This window comes from Melanotaenia boesemani, chromosome 22 (genome assembly GCF_017639745.1).
Source record: "Melanotaenia boesemani isolate fMelBoe1 chromosome 22, fMelBoe1.pri, whole genome shotgun sequence".
Taxonomy (NCBI): domain Eukaryota; kingdom Metazoa; phylum Chordata; class Actinopteri; order Atheriniformes; family Melanotaeniidae; genus Melanotaenia; species Melanotaenia boesemani.
In genome coordinates, this window is record NC_055703.1 from 9,452,123 (window position 1) to 9,465,000 (window position 12,878).

The 12,878-nt window shown below is 38.7% G+C and overlaps 1 protein-coding gene across 2 annotated transcripts in view; it reads left to right on the forward strand.

Moving 5' to 3' along the window:
- The window catches only part of atad2b (ATPase family AAA domain containing 2B), a 60,687-nt gene that overhangs the window by 30,173 nt on the left and 17,636 nt on the right, over nt 1-12,878 (forward strand). For both annotated transcript variants that reach the window (XM_041975894.1, XM_041975895.1), the window contains exons 25-26: nt 9,071-9,799; nt 10,530-10,660. In XM_041975894.1, coding sequence (XP_041831828.1) covers nt 9,071-9,799; nt 10,530-10,660 — 860 coding nt within the window. The remainder of the gene's footprint in view (nt 1-9,070; nt 9,800-10,529; nt 10,661-12,878) is intronic.

Consider the following 12,878-nt stretch of genomic DNA (forward strand, 5'->3'; position numbering starts at 1 on the left):
TTGTCATCCCACTGGCCATTTACTAAGCAAGTCAGAGGAGGGAGTAAGAAAATGGATGCTCTGACTGAATTGTGTCCTTACCTCCTTGTTGCCATGGGCTTTGTCTTTGCAGCAGTATTTTATTGGATGATGTTCGACAGTGCAAACTGTCCACTGTGCCAGGTCAGCTGTTGCTTGTGCTGTGTGTCAGTGGCACTTAAAATCCAATTTTTCTGCAATCTATTATATGCAGTTCATTTTTATTAAATTATTTATTTTTTTATGAAGCAGAGTCGTAAACTATTTTTGGCTTTGTTTTATCAACGATTTTAATTTACTCTGGTCTTACTTTCCAAGATGTTCTGTTGGGATCTCACTGTGCAGGGACATGAGTTGGTTTACTAAAATTATGACTTATTGGAAGTAGTATTTTGCAGCTGGGTGGGAATTTGGTCCTGCTAGCAGCTCTATGGAGTCTTACTGTCACTGTGATGTTGCTAGGCAACCACTGTAGACCCAATAAAGCCACTAGCTTAGCTGTAGAATATTTCTTGCATACAACCTGTCATTCGGGAAAGAAGTTTGGACCCATGTGTTGTGCATAGATAGTGTAGAGAGTAAACAAGACATTGCTGAACTTTCAAGGTTCTGGCATGCAGGTGTGCTGCGAGGAGAATTGTATAGATTTCAAAACTTGGTTTACAAAAAACAAATAGGTTCTTTTTTTTTATGTTGAAGATTTGTGTAAACCACGCTTTGCAGTCTTGCTTTGTTAAACTTGAAATGAGAAAAAGATAAAAGGAGTGAAGAAAGAAAATGGAAAGATAGTGATGCAGCAATAGAGGAAAGTGACTGATCTCCTTAATTTCAAGAGGCAAGGATGGGATCATTTATTGATCTGGACATTTCATCAAGTCTCGGTGCAAAGTGGCATGTCAGGTGACAAACGGTGCCTTCCTTTCATGACTGAAAGACCCAGAGACCCCCAGGGCCTGTGTCACCGTTACAGCCTTTCTGGCTCTTATTGCATTTTGCAGTGTTTGCCATGTTTTTTGCTCCTCACCTATTCTTTGCTATATTTTCTTACTATGTAGTCAGTGCAACCAAGCAGCAGCAGCATTTAATGTATCTGCTGTTGGAGTCTGAGTGGGAGAAAAACATCAGTGCTTTTGATCACACAAAGATGTACACAGACTTAAAGCCGAAGTAATTAAAACCTGAGTATTTGGTACAGATCCTTTCAGTGGCTGATTTTAATTAGTACCGTTCCAGCAGAGCAAACTGAAGATCTGTGTGCTGTGCTTACCATGTGTGCAGACATGAAACCGCCATGTGGAGTTTGCTCACCTGCTGCCACAAACATTAAGTATGTACATAAAGGAAAAATCACATGGTTTATCCTTTTAGGCAGCACGGATGTGGATATAATTTGGACTTATTCAGATAAATGCTATGGGTAGGAGATGGTTGTTTGGACTCCTTTAAATTGATGTTAGTGCTAAAGTTTTACCACTTGACTGCCTAAAGGCCATTTGAGGTACAGATGATTCTGATGCCAGCCAGATGTACTCTTCATTTTCCTTTCATCTATGCTCAGAATTATTAATGTAGATATAGTATTGCTGACTCAACGGAGCAAAGGCTTTTTTTTTTCTTTTTTCTTTTAAAACATGGTCATCATTTACATCATATAAATCTTTAAAACATTGCCTCTCTTGAACCCTGTTTTTACCATTTCCTGATGTGGTTCTGTTTCATGTTACATGCACCTTCCTCAAGACAAGATATAAATAATTTAGTTTAAGTTCTCAGGAAGCAGCGAATTGGAATTTGTTCGGCTGTCATGGCAAGGGATATCCAGCCTTTGTATTGTGTTAATTATGGCTCAGTTCAGTGATTTAGAAATGGCTGAAATCCCCAATGAAGGGGTACAGTTGGGAAGATACAGTTCTCAAGAAAAGGCTCTTCTTGCTTATGCTTAGAGCAGACAGACAAAATTAGTGTTACAATTTAGATTTTTACAGCATAAACACATAAAGACTAATGCAAATTCTTTGTTGTTGCTTAATCACACAAGCAATAACAAAGAATTTTAATGGTAAAATGCCAATTTAATTTCATGAGTAGCAAATTCTTTATAAACACTAAGCTGGATAAAGCATTTTACAGTATGAGAGTTGTTGTATGACTGAGTCACAGCTCTAGACTCCAAGCTCTTCCCCATCAGTTGCAGGGGGTAAGAACGGGGGCAATCAATACTTCATTTATGTTACAAGATTGAGGCACCAACTCCCGTCGATTCGAGCGAGACAGGATGACGAAAAGCTGGGCCGGATGCAGGGTCGTGCTCATGACCATGATTAGAGCACGCTTTCTTACAGGCTGTTTGCATGCAGGGACATACACAAAGCCTCATTGGTTGCACATTGGTCTCAGTGATTTGACTGAGCAGCAGATGAGCTAGATATGAATATCTCCAGGTAAATGACTGGAAAAAAAGGTCTTTTCACACTAAAAGAATTTCAATAATCACCTAATAATGGGTTAAATTTCCTGTGCATGGACTGCAAACAAGTAACCTCTCAAATAAAAATGCTTTTTTTTTTTTTTTAAATAGTCAGTCTGGTGGCATTAAAGAAATATTCCTAAACTGTAATAATTAGTTTTCATTTTTTCATTTTATTTTTTACAAAAACTTCTGCTCATTTAAGATTCATTTTGATCTTTAGATTGTGCTAGAGCCTGTTCAAAGTTTGTTCTAGCTAAGAGCTGATTTGGTTTTCACAGCTAGAGGATCATCAGCAGCACATTATGTTACTTTGAATGTCTTTTCACACACTCATTTGAACCTCCCTGCAGTGTTTCCAAATTTTTGTAAAGGATCGCAGTGCAAGAAAACGGGTTATCAGTAGAAAACAAAAACAAACAAACAAAACCCTTTAAGTGTAACTACTTGAATACAATATACAGAGCAGTAGGGGGTGGGTTGTGTAATTGTATTGTAATTGCTCTGGGTTCTTGGGTTCTTGTCTTTCGTACACATCTCATACTGGTGTCGCATGTTGGATTTTACTGCATGTGTTGCTCAGTGTTGCCCCAGTGTCCTAAATGCAAGTTCATGGAATAAAATAACCAAATAAGCATTCTCTGGTGGCGTAGAAAATATTGCTCATTGCCATGGAAACGCTTACTCCAAGCCCTACTGCCAACACAGGGGCACATACGCACTGAAATAGCACATTCACATTCAGCAGTAAGTAGGTTAGTAAACAACCGAGCATCTGTCCAGGTTAGGTTAGGACCCTTTGTGTAAAAAAGGTTTATTTTGATAGACTCAGATTCTCAGCAGTTCAGTGCTACTCAAAAATCTGTCATTTAGTTACTGTAAGAACTAAATGCTTTAATTCAAACAGGGTCATATATTTTTTGTGAAATGTGGAACTAAAAAAAGAAACAAAGTCATATCACATGCAAATATATCATGAAATCAGATTAGATGTCTGGTTATTGGATAAAACACTAACAGCTGGTTTAAGAGACAGAGAAAGCCAGGACTAGGCCCTAATCTGAACTGGTTAAACTGGCACATTCAAGTCTCTTTCCTAATCTTGATAGTGTGAGACCATGGAGTCCGTAATTAAGCTAATCTGGTGATAACAAAAACCTTTACTGGAGAGAGAAGATCATGTACTCAATTGAATCTGAAAATAAATGTTTATGTCATGTTATAAGTGTCATGTTTATACTCTGACATCACTTCCATTACATTTTACCTGCCTTTATAGACTTTCTGCAAGAACCTGAAACTGGAATTTTAAAAAAATGAGAGGCAGAAACCAGAAGGGAATGGTTTAAAACTCGTGGGAGACCGGCATGACAAAACAAGACTGATGAACTGACTGGTTTCCTGTCTGGAAAAATAAAGAACCAGCAACCTCCTGATGGTCTACCTGATGATGACCACTTACACAGAGCAGAAAAAAAACGCAGCACAAATGGGAGGTTAATTATACCAAAAGTAGCTGTTTTTATTTATTACATAACATCAATTAAATAGAAAGCAATCAATAAAAAAACACTATCTTTCATATCTGAATGCAGCTTATTTAACTGAAATGCTGCATCGTGAAAATATCTGAGTGCAGGTCCTTCTTGGTCAATGCTCAAACTGAGATATTAGCTCTAAAGCATGTCCTTTGTACATGGTCAGGAAAAGTTATTTAATCAAAATAAATAATTTAATCCAAGTCTCTGCAAGTGACTTTCAGCTAACAGCCCTTTTAAGCTGGGACTAGCTCTAAGTCTTTCCTGAAACAGGCCCTAAACATCTCACATCTGATGTTGTCTTTCTTGTTTATAGTAATGCTATTTAACATATAAAATCTACATCATTTTCTTTTCCTGAAAGGACATTTACTTTTATAAAGAATTTTAATGGTTTTGTCTGTGCTGCTTAAATGGATTTTATGGATAGATCTAATGAAAATGGGTTATTTCAATGGCCATTGTTAGTTGTGTATGTGGCTACAATTTTTGCACTTACCCTTTTTAGCCTGTCATGTCAAAGTTTTTGTGTTTTTTTTATTTATTTTTGACATTTAAATAGTGTATTATGATTTTAACTTTCAATAATTATTCCAACTATAAAAATGGTTTCTGATACTAAAAGGGGGATTATCCTTATCTTGGAGAATCTATAAGTGGTGACGCTTTCTATGACAGTCCTGTCTGATGCTCAGTCATGTCTGTAAATGCTATGCATGTCCTAAGCATGCATGGCTGCTGATGGCTTAGGCTTAGAATTGCTGTTAAATAGAAAATGTTGTAAAATTTAAGTTTGGCCCTTAAGTCTGCAATACACAACTCTGCCTGTGGATCAACCACATACCCAATTTAAAAAGCAAATGTCCTCGTAGGAAATGTACAATTGACATTATAGTTACTATTTGAAATGAACAATGTTGTTGACTGTTATGACATGGCGTCATTGTGGGACGACTGCATTTTGGTTAAGTGCGCAGAATTAATGAACTGAATGCACGCTCTTTCACGTTTACAACTTGTACCTAACTTCCACGCATCCAGGATGTTAATTGATGTAGCATTTGTCACGTAATTGAATGCAAGCAATAAAATGCCTTGTAGGGATCAGGGCAGGTGTATGTAGTTGGATGCCTTCTTCATGTTCACCACTAGATGTAACTAAATCCCGGCCACTGCTCATTTAAGGGAATTTAATAACGATGTAAAACTTGAACTATTAATCAGTCCAATGTGTTGTTTTTTTTTTTATTTGTTTGTTTTTTTTACAGAATTTAGGCAGAGATCTGACAGAGAATTTAAACCCATGAGTATCTAAAATATTAACTAGGTTTGGGGATTAAAGTAAGCATGATCTGAAGCACTTCTGACAATAATGTGGCCTTGAGCTTTCAGTAGCGAATCAAGCATGCTGCAGAATTGTCCATAGCTGTCACTGGTCTGATTTATTTATTTAATAGTTGCTTTATGTCTGTTTGGATAGTGCCCTCCTGGTGCTGCAGCTATCAAAAGTTATAAATGTTTGTGTGTTTTGTGTGTATTTCAGCACATCGGCTGTTCTGATAAGTATGTGTGGTGGCAGCTTGAAAATTTCTGCAACTACATAAATTTTGTATGAGTTAGGCACTTTTAATTATAATGAAGTGCTCAGGTTCTCTTCTCTGTTACATCTTCCCGTCCCCATCCACATCTCCCTTCTGTGGTTGCCTCTTCATGCTCTAACAGTTTTCATGCATTATTTAAGAGCTGACTATGACGAGCCATTTGTTGCCACTCCGACTCACCTTTCCCTCCCTCAGGAGCACGTTTCATAGCTTCCATGGTGATAGCTGACCCCAGTAAGACCTCTTTCACTGCACTGTTGATTGATTGTTTTGGTTTGTGTGATGGGGGAATAAAATATTGTGAAAAGTATGTACCCACAGGGGGTTAAAAAGGCAAATGAGGTGTCAGCAAAAAATCTCCCATTTTGTCCTTTTTCTTGGAGATTCTGTTTGGAGTAAAGGCTTGAAAGATTTTCTTTGGTGTTTTTAATAAATGAAATATTTTCCAAATAGTGACTGAAACTAAACTTAAGGCAACAAAGTCACATCTTTACTTGGAAAAAAGCCGCAGCATGACTAATCTCTGGACAAACAAGCTGAGTTCTCAAGGTTGGATAAAGAATTGTGGTCAAAAATGAGCATTCTGGGGGGAAAAAAAAAAAAGACAAACTCGCACAAACAAAGAAACATTAGTTGATGTGATGCCTCTACTCAGAAATACCCAAGATGTCTGGCCTGGTTTCTGCCTCTTTGTTCTTTCTGTATCTCTTCCCATCCTGTTATAACTCAGCAACTGTCCCATGTGCCAGTCATGCCTGAAGACCTGTCTGCCTCCTGCATAGCACACCCTCCTGCTGTCTCTCCCCTTCAGATAGGATCAGGAAGAACCAAATATTAAAGCTGCATCCCACCTTAAAACTATGTCTGCCTGCAGTCACTGTGCTTTGACAGTAACTGTAGGCATCATGGCCAGTTGTAGGTAGGTGGGGTTTTCTAGCTCATTGTTTCTTAAAACCTCTAGCTCCTGTTCATTGTGCACCGGGAAAATTGTTTAATCTGTCAAATTTGATAGAGTCTTGTTATCTATTATTCCCCAGCACAGTGGTTCTCAACCTGGGGTCCTTGCCTTTCTGAGATAGACACTGATTTCCCCCTGGACAAATTTCAGGGGTTGCACAAGGGACTCTCACAGAGATGGTTAAAATTAGATTTTCCCATGAGTAAAAATGACAACAGATTTACCTGATTATTAAGACTGTGTGAAGACGTAGCCCATCAAACACATCGAGATACGTTGGCTGAGTAGGACCAGCAAGCAGATGCAAGGTCCTGAATCAAAGCTCCATGCAATCCAAAGACGGTTTTCATGCACAAATTGGAGAACAGACTTAGAAAATGTTGGACTGTTTCCACTACAGATGAAACACTCTGGTGGCACAGTGCATGTATGTTTCTTTACACACTGATTTTTGCACTCGTTTACTTGGAATATGAATTTACCTCGAGGGGAAATTAAGTCTCATTTTACCCATGTAGATGTGTTCTCATCAAACGAATTCTGAGTATCGGGCTTCTATGAATCTAGCCTCAAGGATTTGAAGTACCTTGGCCGTGATGAATTCATTCGCTGTTGAGCTAATTTAATCTTGGAAGAAATATTTCCAGGAGAATGCATACATGAAGTGTTGGTTTTTTCACGGCTAAGACACACAGTTTCCAGATAGTCAGCACTACGTACCAGCAAAGCTACGAACAGTGGTGTGACCCCATGTGGGCTTGGCAGTGGGAAGAGGGTGCATCTTTTGCTTGTAGAAAGAAGTGGAACAGTTTCTAGGAAAAATAAGAGAGAGGCTAGGAACTGCTTAGCATGTGCAATGGTTGGACACTAGTGTATAATAAATGGAAAATGAAGTAAAAATTTCAAGGCAGCACTTAAGCACATTCTGGTGTGAGTTTAAATAACCAGGAAAGATGGATTTCACTCCTTGAGGAGAGCAGATGTAACATGAGAATTTAATTCTTACTGACAGTAGAGAGACAGTATGAGGTGAAGTGAAGCAGCAGAGAAGGGTGAGACAAAGGTATACAAGCAAACATTCTTGAAATATACATGCAAAAACACTTGTAGCCTAATCAAATAATGATTAACCAATTCTTAGTGTATTTGGTTCCCTCTGGAGTGGTGAAAAGTTTAAAGTGAGTCAAGAAAAACTTTACAAGGGAACAGTTATGAAGGAGGAGACTCCTGAACCCATCTGGAATCACTGGCTGGTATATTATCCTCCTCTTGTTGACTTTATCTGATTGAACTAAAGAAAATTTCAGCAGTTTTCAGAATTGAACCTATTTGTGTGCCTTCTTTTCATGCACCATCTTTAGCAAGGGAAAATGAAACCCAGCTGAAAGCTTCAGAGGAAGTTGGGACATTTGACAGGAAAACTTGCAGGCATATATCATGATTTCTTTTCAGTTTGTCTGTCCACATCCCTTTGGGGAGGAGGTACAGGGAGATGATCAGAAGCATCAAGGAAATAAAGCTTTTTCTCTGTACAGTGTGCTGTGATCTTCTCTGACTAACTTGAAGCTGCCACGATTTTGTAGCATGGTATTATTTTTGCTCTCTCCCTTCACAGCATTATAATGGTGTAGACGGACTTTATGGATTTTTAATGAGTCTGCTGAGATGTAATGGTCCTGTCCTTTAGCACATTCTTTTATATATATATATATATATATATATATATATATATATATATACACACACACTCCATACAGGGAATCAAAGTTACCGCTTTGCTCTTCTATTCGAGGTAGTTGCTTAGTAAAAGATTAATGCAGAATTATGCCTGGTCAAAGCTGCTGGATGAGACACGACTTTCCCTCTTTTCTTTGCTTCTTTATGGTTGTGATGTGTGATTCTTTGGCGAGTCATTGCAATGCTGTGCCAGATTCAAATCTTTTTCCAAGGAAACTGACTCGCAGCCGCCCTTGTGTGTTTTCTCTTTAACTCGCTTTCTGCAGCTGCCCTTTACTCTGAGTTTGATGCTCTGGTCTGCGTCTCAGTGTGTGCCTTGGAAAAACAGTAAATGAAGTCAAATGCCTTGAAGCTTCACTGCGTTTAGCGTTCTTCTTTCTGGCTTGAGATGACACTTTCAGTGCCCTTTCAGACAGTGGGCTTTGGTTTTCTCCTTCCATTTCAATCCCCCCAAGCACCATCTGTTGTCTTTGGTGTTCGACATCTATACAGCAGAGCTGCTGTCCCTGTTACCCATGGTTTATTGCTCGCTGAAGAAGGCCAAATGTACAATTTTCGAAAGCAATAAACTTGCAAGCTACTGTGCTGACAGAAAATTCTCATGTCCTTGTTGAGTTTTTTTATTTTTTCCATATTTAAGACTCATCTAACACTAGTTTGACTATTTATCTATCTTGTTTGATTTTAAAATGATCTTTAATCTTGTTTGTGTAAGTCTACTTATTATTTACTGTTTTCCTCTTCATTATAGATCATGTAAAGCGGAAGGTTCGCCGGCGGCCTTTTTGGGGGCGTGGCATTATACGTAAGAGGAAGATTTACAAGAAAGGAGAGGAAGAGGAGGAACCAGAGGCAGAAGCCCCAGGGCCTAGTGACTCATTTTTCACACAGGATGAAGAATCATCTTGTGACACTACTGGTCCTCAGCCCAATGGCCATCATCCCCATGTCCTATCCACAGAAGAAGAGAGCTCTAGTGAGCCCCCAGTTGTGCCTCCCGCTGATCCCCCAGATACCGGTGAAGAAAGAGAGGAGCCAAAACCTGTGGAGGAAGAGGAGGAGCCCATAGCCAAAGAGGCGAAGTCTGAAAATGCAGAAAGACACATGGAGCCACACTGCCTTGGTGGCAGCTCGCAGTCGAATGCAGATGGGGATAGCCAGGCCAACCAGGCTGACTTCCAGCCTCTGATCAAAACGTCCGAGTCTTCAGATGCTCAGGTCCAGCCTGAACACACAGAGGGTCTTCAAGTTTCACAAGTGGACTGTGTGAATGGAACAGAGTCAATGGACAGCCTGGACTTACACACCCTCAAGAGAAGCAGTGAGGCTGATACAAAGACTCCTCAGAGCACAGCTGAGGGCTGTAATAAGCCAGAACAGGAAGAGCACAAAGACAAGAACGAGGGTAAACCAACTCAGGAGCAACATCCCCTGGATGATGGGCCAGATACAGAAACAAAGGAAGATCACGATAAGGAAGGTATAAAGCTAGACTAGGAGCATTTTTAAGCACATAGAGCATTTCTTCCTTTTTTTTATTTACAATAACCTGTTTGTTAACTTTTACACAGCCAGCAAATGAATGCTTCTCTGACTCAGGGTACTTAGGTTTCTTTTAGTTTAATTTGCCACAAATCTTCCTGACTTTTTCACTGCAGTACGAGTCACAGATTAACAAAAACGTGTGTTTGATATTGTCCTGTGGTTCAGAATATTATGAGCAGGGACCAGCGAAAAGGCTGATGAAATGGTGCTGATAAAATATGTTAAAGCCATCAGAAGACGGCTCGATCACACGATGGAACAAACAAACCGTGGCTTTTTACTCAGCAGACAACTCAGCTGCTCCACCCCCACTCTCATTACCGGCTGAGCCAGGCCCTTTGTTTCCATCAAAGCATTTTTAAACACTATTAGAAATGGACAGGAAGCCAGATGTGCAGGCGTACTCACTTCACTGGCTGTTAGTACCTTCTGATGAATCTTTTTTACATGCTGTAGGATATTGTGTTAATATTTTGGTTTATGGCAGTTCGTTTGAAATGGTCCATTTTGTACTGTTTAGTTTTTCATCAGAAGGTCCAAATGGTTTCACAAATTAGCTTGGTGTAATTTTTAGGCTATTTTGGCTGCAATCACACAGCCTTAAAGCTTAATAGCCAACTTTTTTTAATATCCTGACCATAAATTAAGCATGCATCTCTTCATAGATGGTTCCAAAGAGAAAACAAGCATGTGGAGCTCACCGGAGTCGCTGAAAGGATCTGCTGGAAGGGCAGAGGAAGAACCACAGCCTGACCCACCCCATCCTCCAGTAGTGGTTGACCACCAGCGACTTTTGGTAAACATTTTTTCAAATTATTTTTACTATAAGTGCAGTAGGAGTCCATTATTTTCTAAACATGAATACAGCATTTTGGGAAAAAAAAAATTTTGTTCTGATAAATGCAAGAATCTGAACAGCAAGTGCCTTTGACACAAGATCTGACACAGATCCACCAAAGTATAAACCTGTGGTTTGTAGACTCTGCAGCCGGTATTGGTTCTAGTTTCAATACGGAGCTGCTTTATATTTTATTTTGAGTGTGAATTCAAAGCAGCACCTGCCATTGATTTTACTGGACTGTGTGCATGCAAGCACACACAAGATAATATTGGTGATTCATTCATTACTTTCTCTTAGTATGCCAGGTTAGTAGCACTGTCACATAGATGTTTCTGCTAACATTCTGCTAAAAGTGGCCTGTATTGTACAGTAACTAAGCAAGTAAAGGGATTTAATCCTGGGCTGGCTGTATGGAGAAGCTGTAGCCGCTGTCTATGAAACAGCTTCTCTACCAGGCGAGCTAAACACTGACCTCACACTTTCTGTTGGCTTTCCATCTTGGCTTTTTGCTTCTGAAGTTCAACATTTTCTTGATGTTTTACCGAGTCTTTATCGTGCTGGTAGAACCGTGGTAAGCTAGCTTCATCCTGCATAATGTGCATTTCACTTAGTTTTGCAGTTGAGTGAGATACTTCCATGTTTCCATTTGTTTTGTTGCCATTGTTAATATGACTATTGGTGCAAACTCCAGCAGAAGCAGCGCTGAGTCTCTCCGTAGTAAAACGTAGCTCTCCTCCTGCCCCAAACAAAAATTAGCTGACATTTAAATCGACTGTGTGGCGTTCCTACTAATTGACTGATTAAATGTGGACTTCCGCTCTGATGGAATACGTTTTTGATTTTTACATTATTTTTATCTTGTTAATAAAAAACTTATTTTAAAAAAAAATCCAGAAAACTCCAAAGACTTTTGGCTTGTGATTAAATGATTTTTTAAGATAATAGATGATGTCAGAAAATCCCTTTTGACTCACCTTGTATTTTTTTTAACAGTTTTAGACCCCAAAAGACCCAAATTACCATTTAAACTGTCAAAGCTTCTGAAGAAATTACAGCATGAACTCAAAAAATTTAAGAAGTTCAGGCTTTGACTTTTTTTTTCTTTTTTTTTTTATACCTAGACCACACTTATGGTCATTGATATAAATAAAAAGAAAATGTTCTTACATCTTAAAACCAGCAACATGCCTTACAAAGAGAAAGCATGCAAACATTGCTCCATATCTGAAGAACACACATAAGTTGCTTCCACTATTAACAAACAAGATTTTTTCACCATTTTCCTGGCACAGCCTTTAAGCTAATTCAGACCATGAAGGATGGAACAGGTTGCAGTGATTTCTTCACATCTGTAGATGGATTGGAGCCCTTTTTGATCTGGACTACATTTTGTTTCTCAGGTATTTTAGCAGTTAAGGATCAGTGTTAATGCAGCATGTTGTGATGTTAGTGCGCGTTACAAAATTAATTCAGCAAATTAAATAATTCAGCAACATAAATGATGTAACAGGCATTTTTAATGAGGGAAAAAAATGTAAAAGTTAATGTCCTGGCTTAGTACACATTCACTTTTGATGTTGTGATACTAAACACCAAAGCTAAGAAGACGGTACATGTTTTTCATTGACTTACCTTTTAGCAGCATATCATTGTATAACAGTACAAATCACATGTGGTGAGAATGTCACATTTTTAAACCTGCTATTTAGACTTAAATTAAGAATAAAAGAGGAATTTTAATAAAAAAAAAAGCATGTTTATGTCTTAAGTTAAAATGTGCTGTGTTGACAACATAGGTGGAAAGCTTTTTTATGCATAGTTTTCTACTCTTTTGTAAACGAAGCAGCTTTGGTTCATTGTTATACTCTTGATTGGTCACTGATTGCATCCAATGAACTGTTAAATCACCTTTTTGGTGGAGAGTTGTGTATGCAAAAGAAGAAAAAGGTGGACTCTCTATGTGTGTGTGCCTCAGTCTGACAGCAGTCGTTGCTTAGGCCAGTTTCCTCTGGAAAGGGAAACCATTTTAAATTTTAGTACACCAGTAGCTGTGGTTAAATCTCTTCTCCCATCCTATACCATGCCAGAGAGAAAACCTGCTGCCTCTATGTTTTGTCCAACAAATACTAAAGTGAGCAGCTGAGTATATTAAAAAGAAAAAAAAATCTAATTT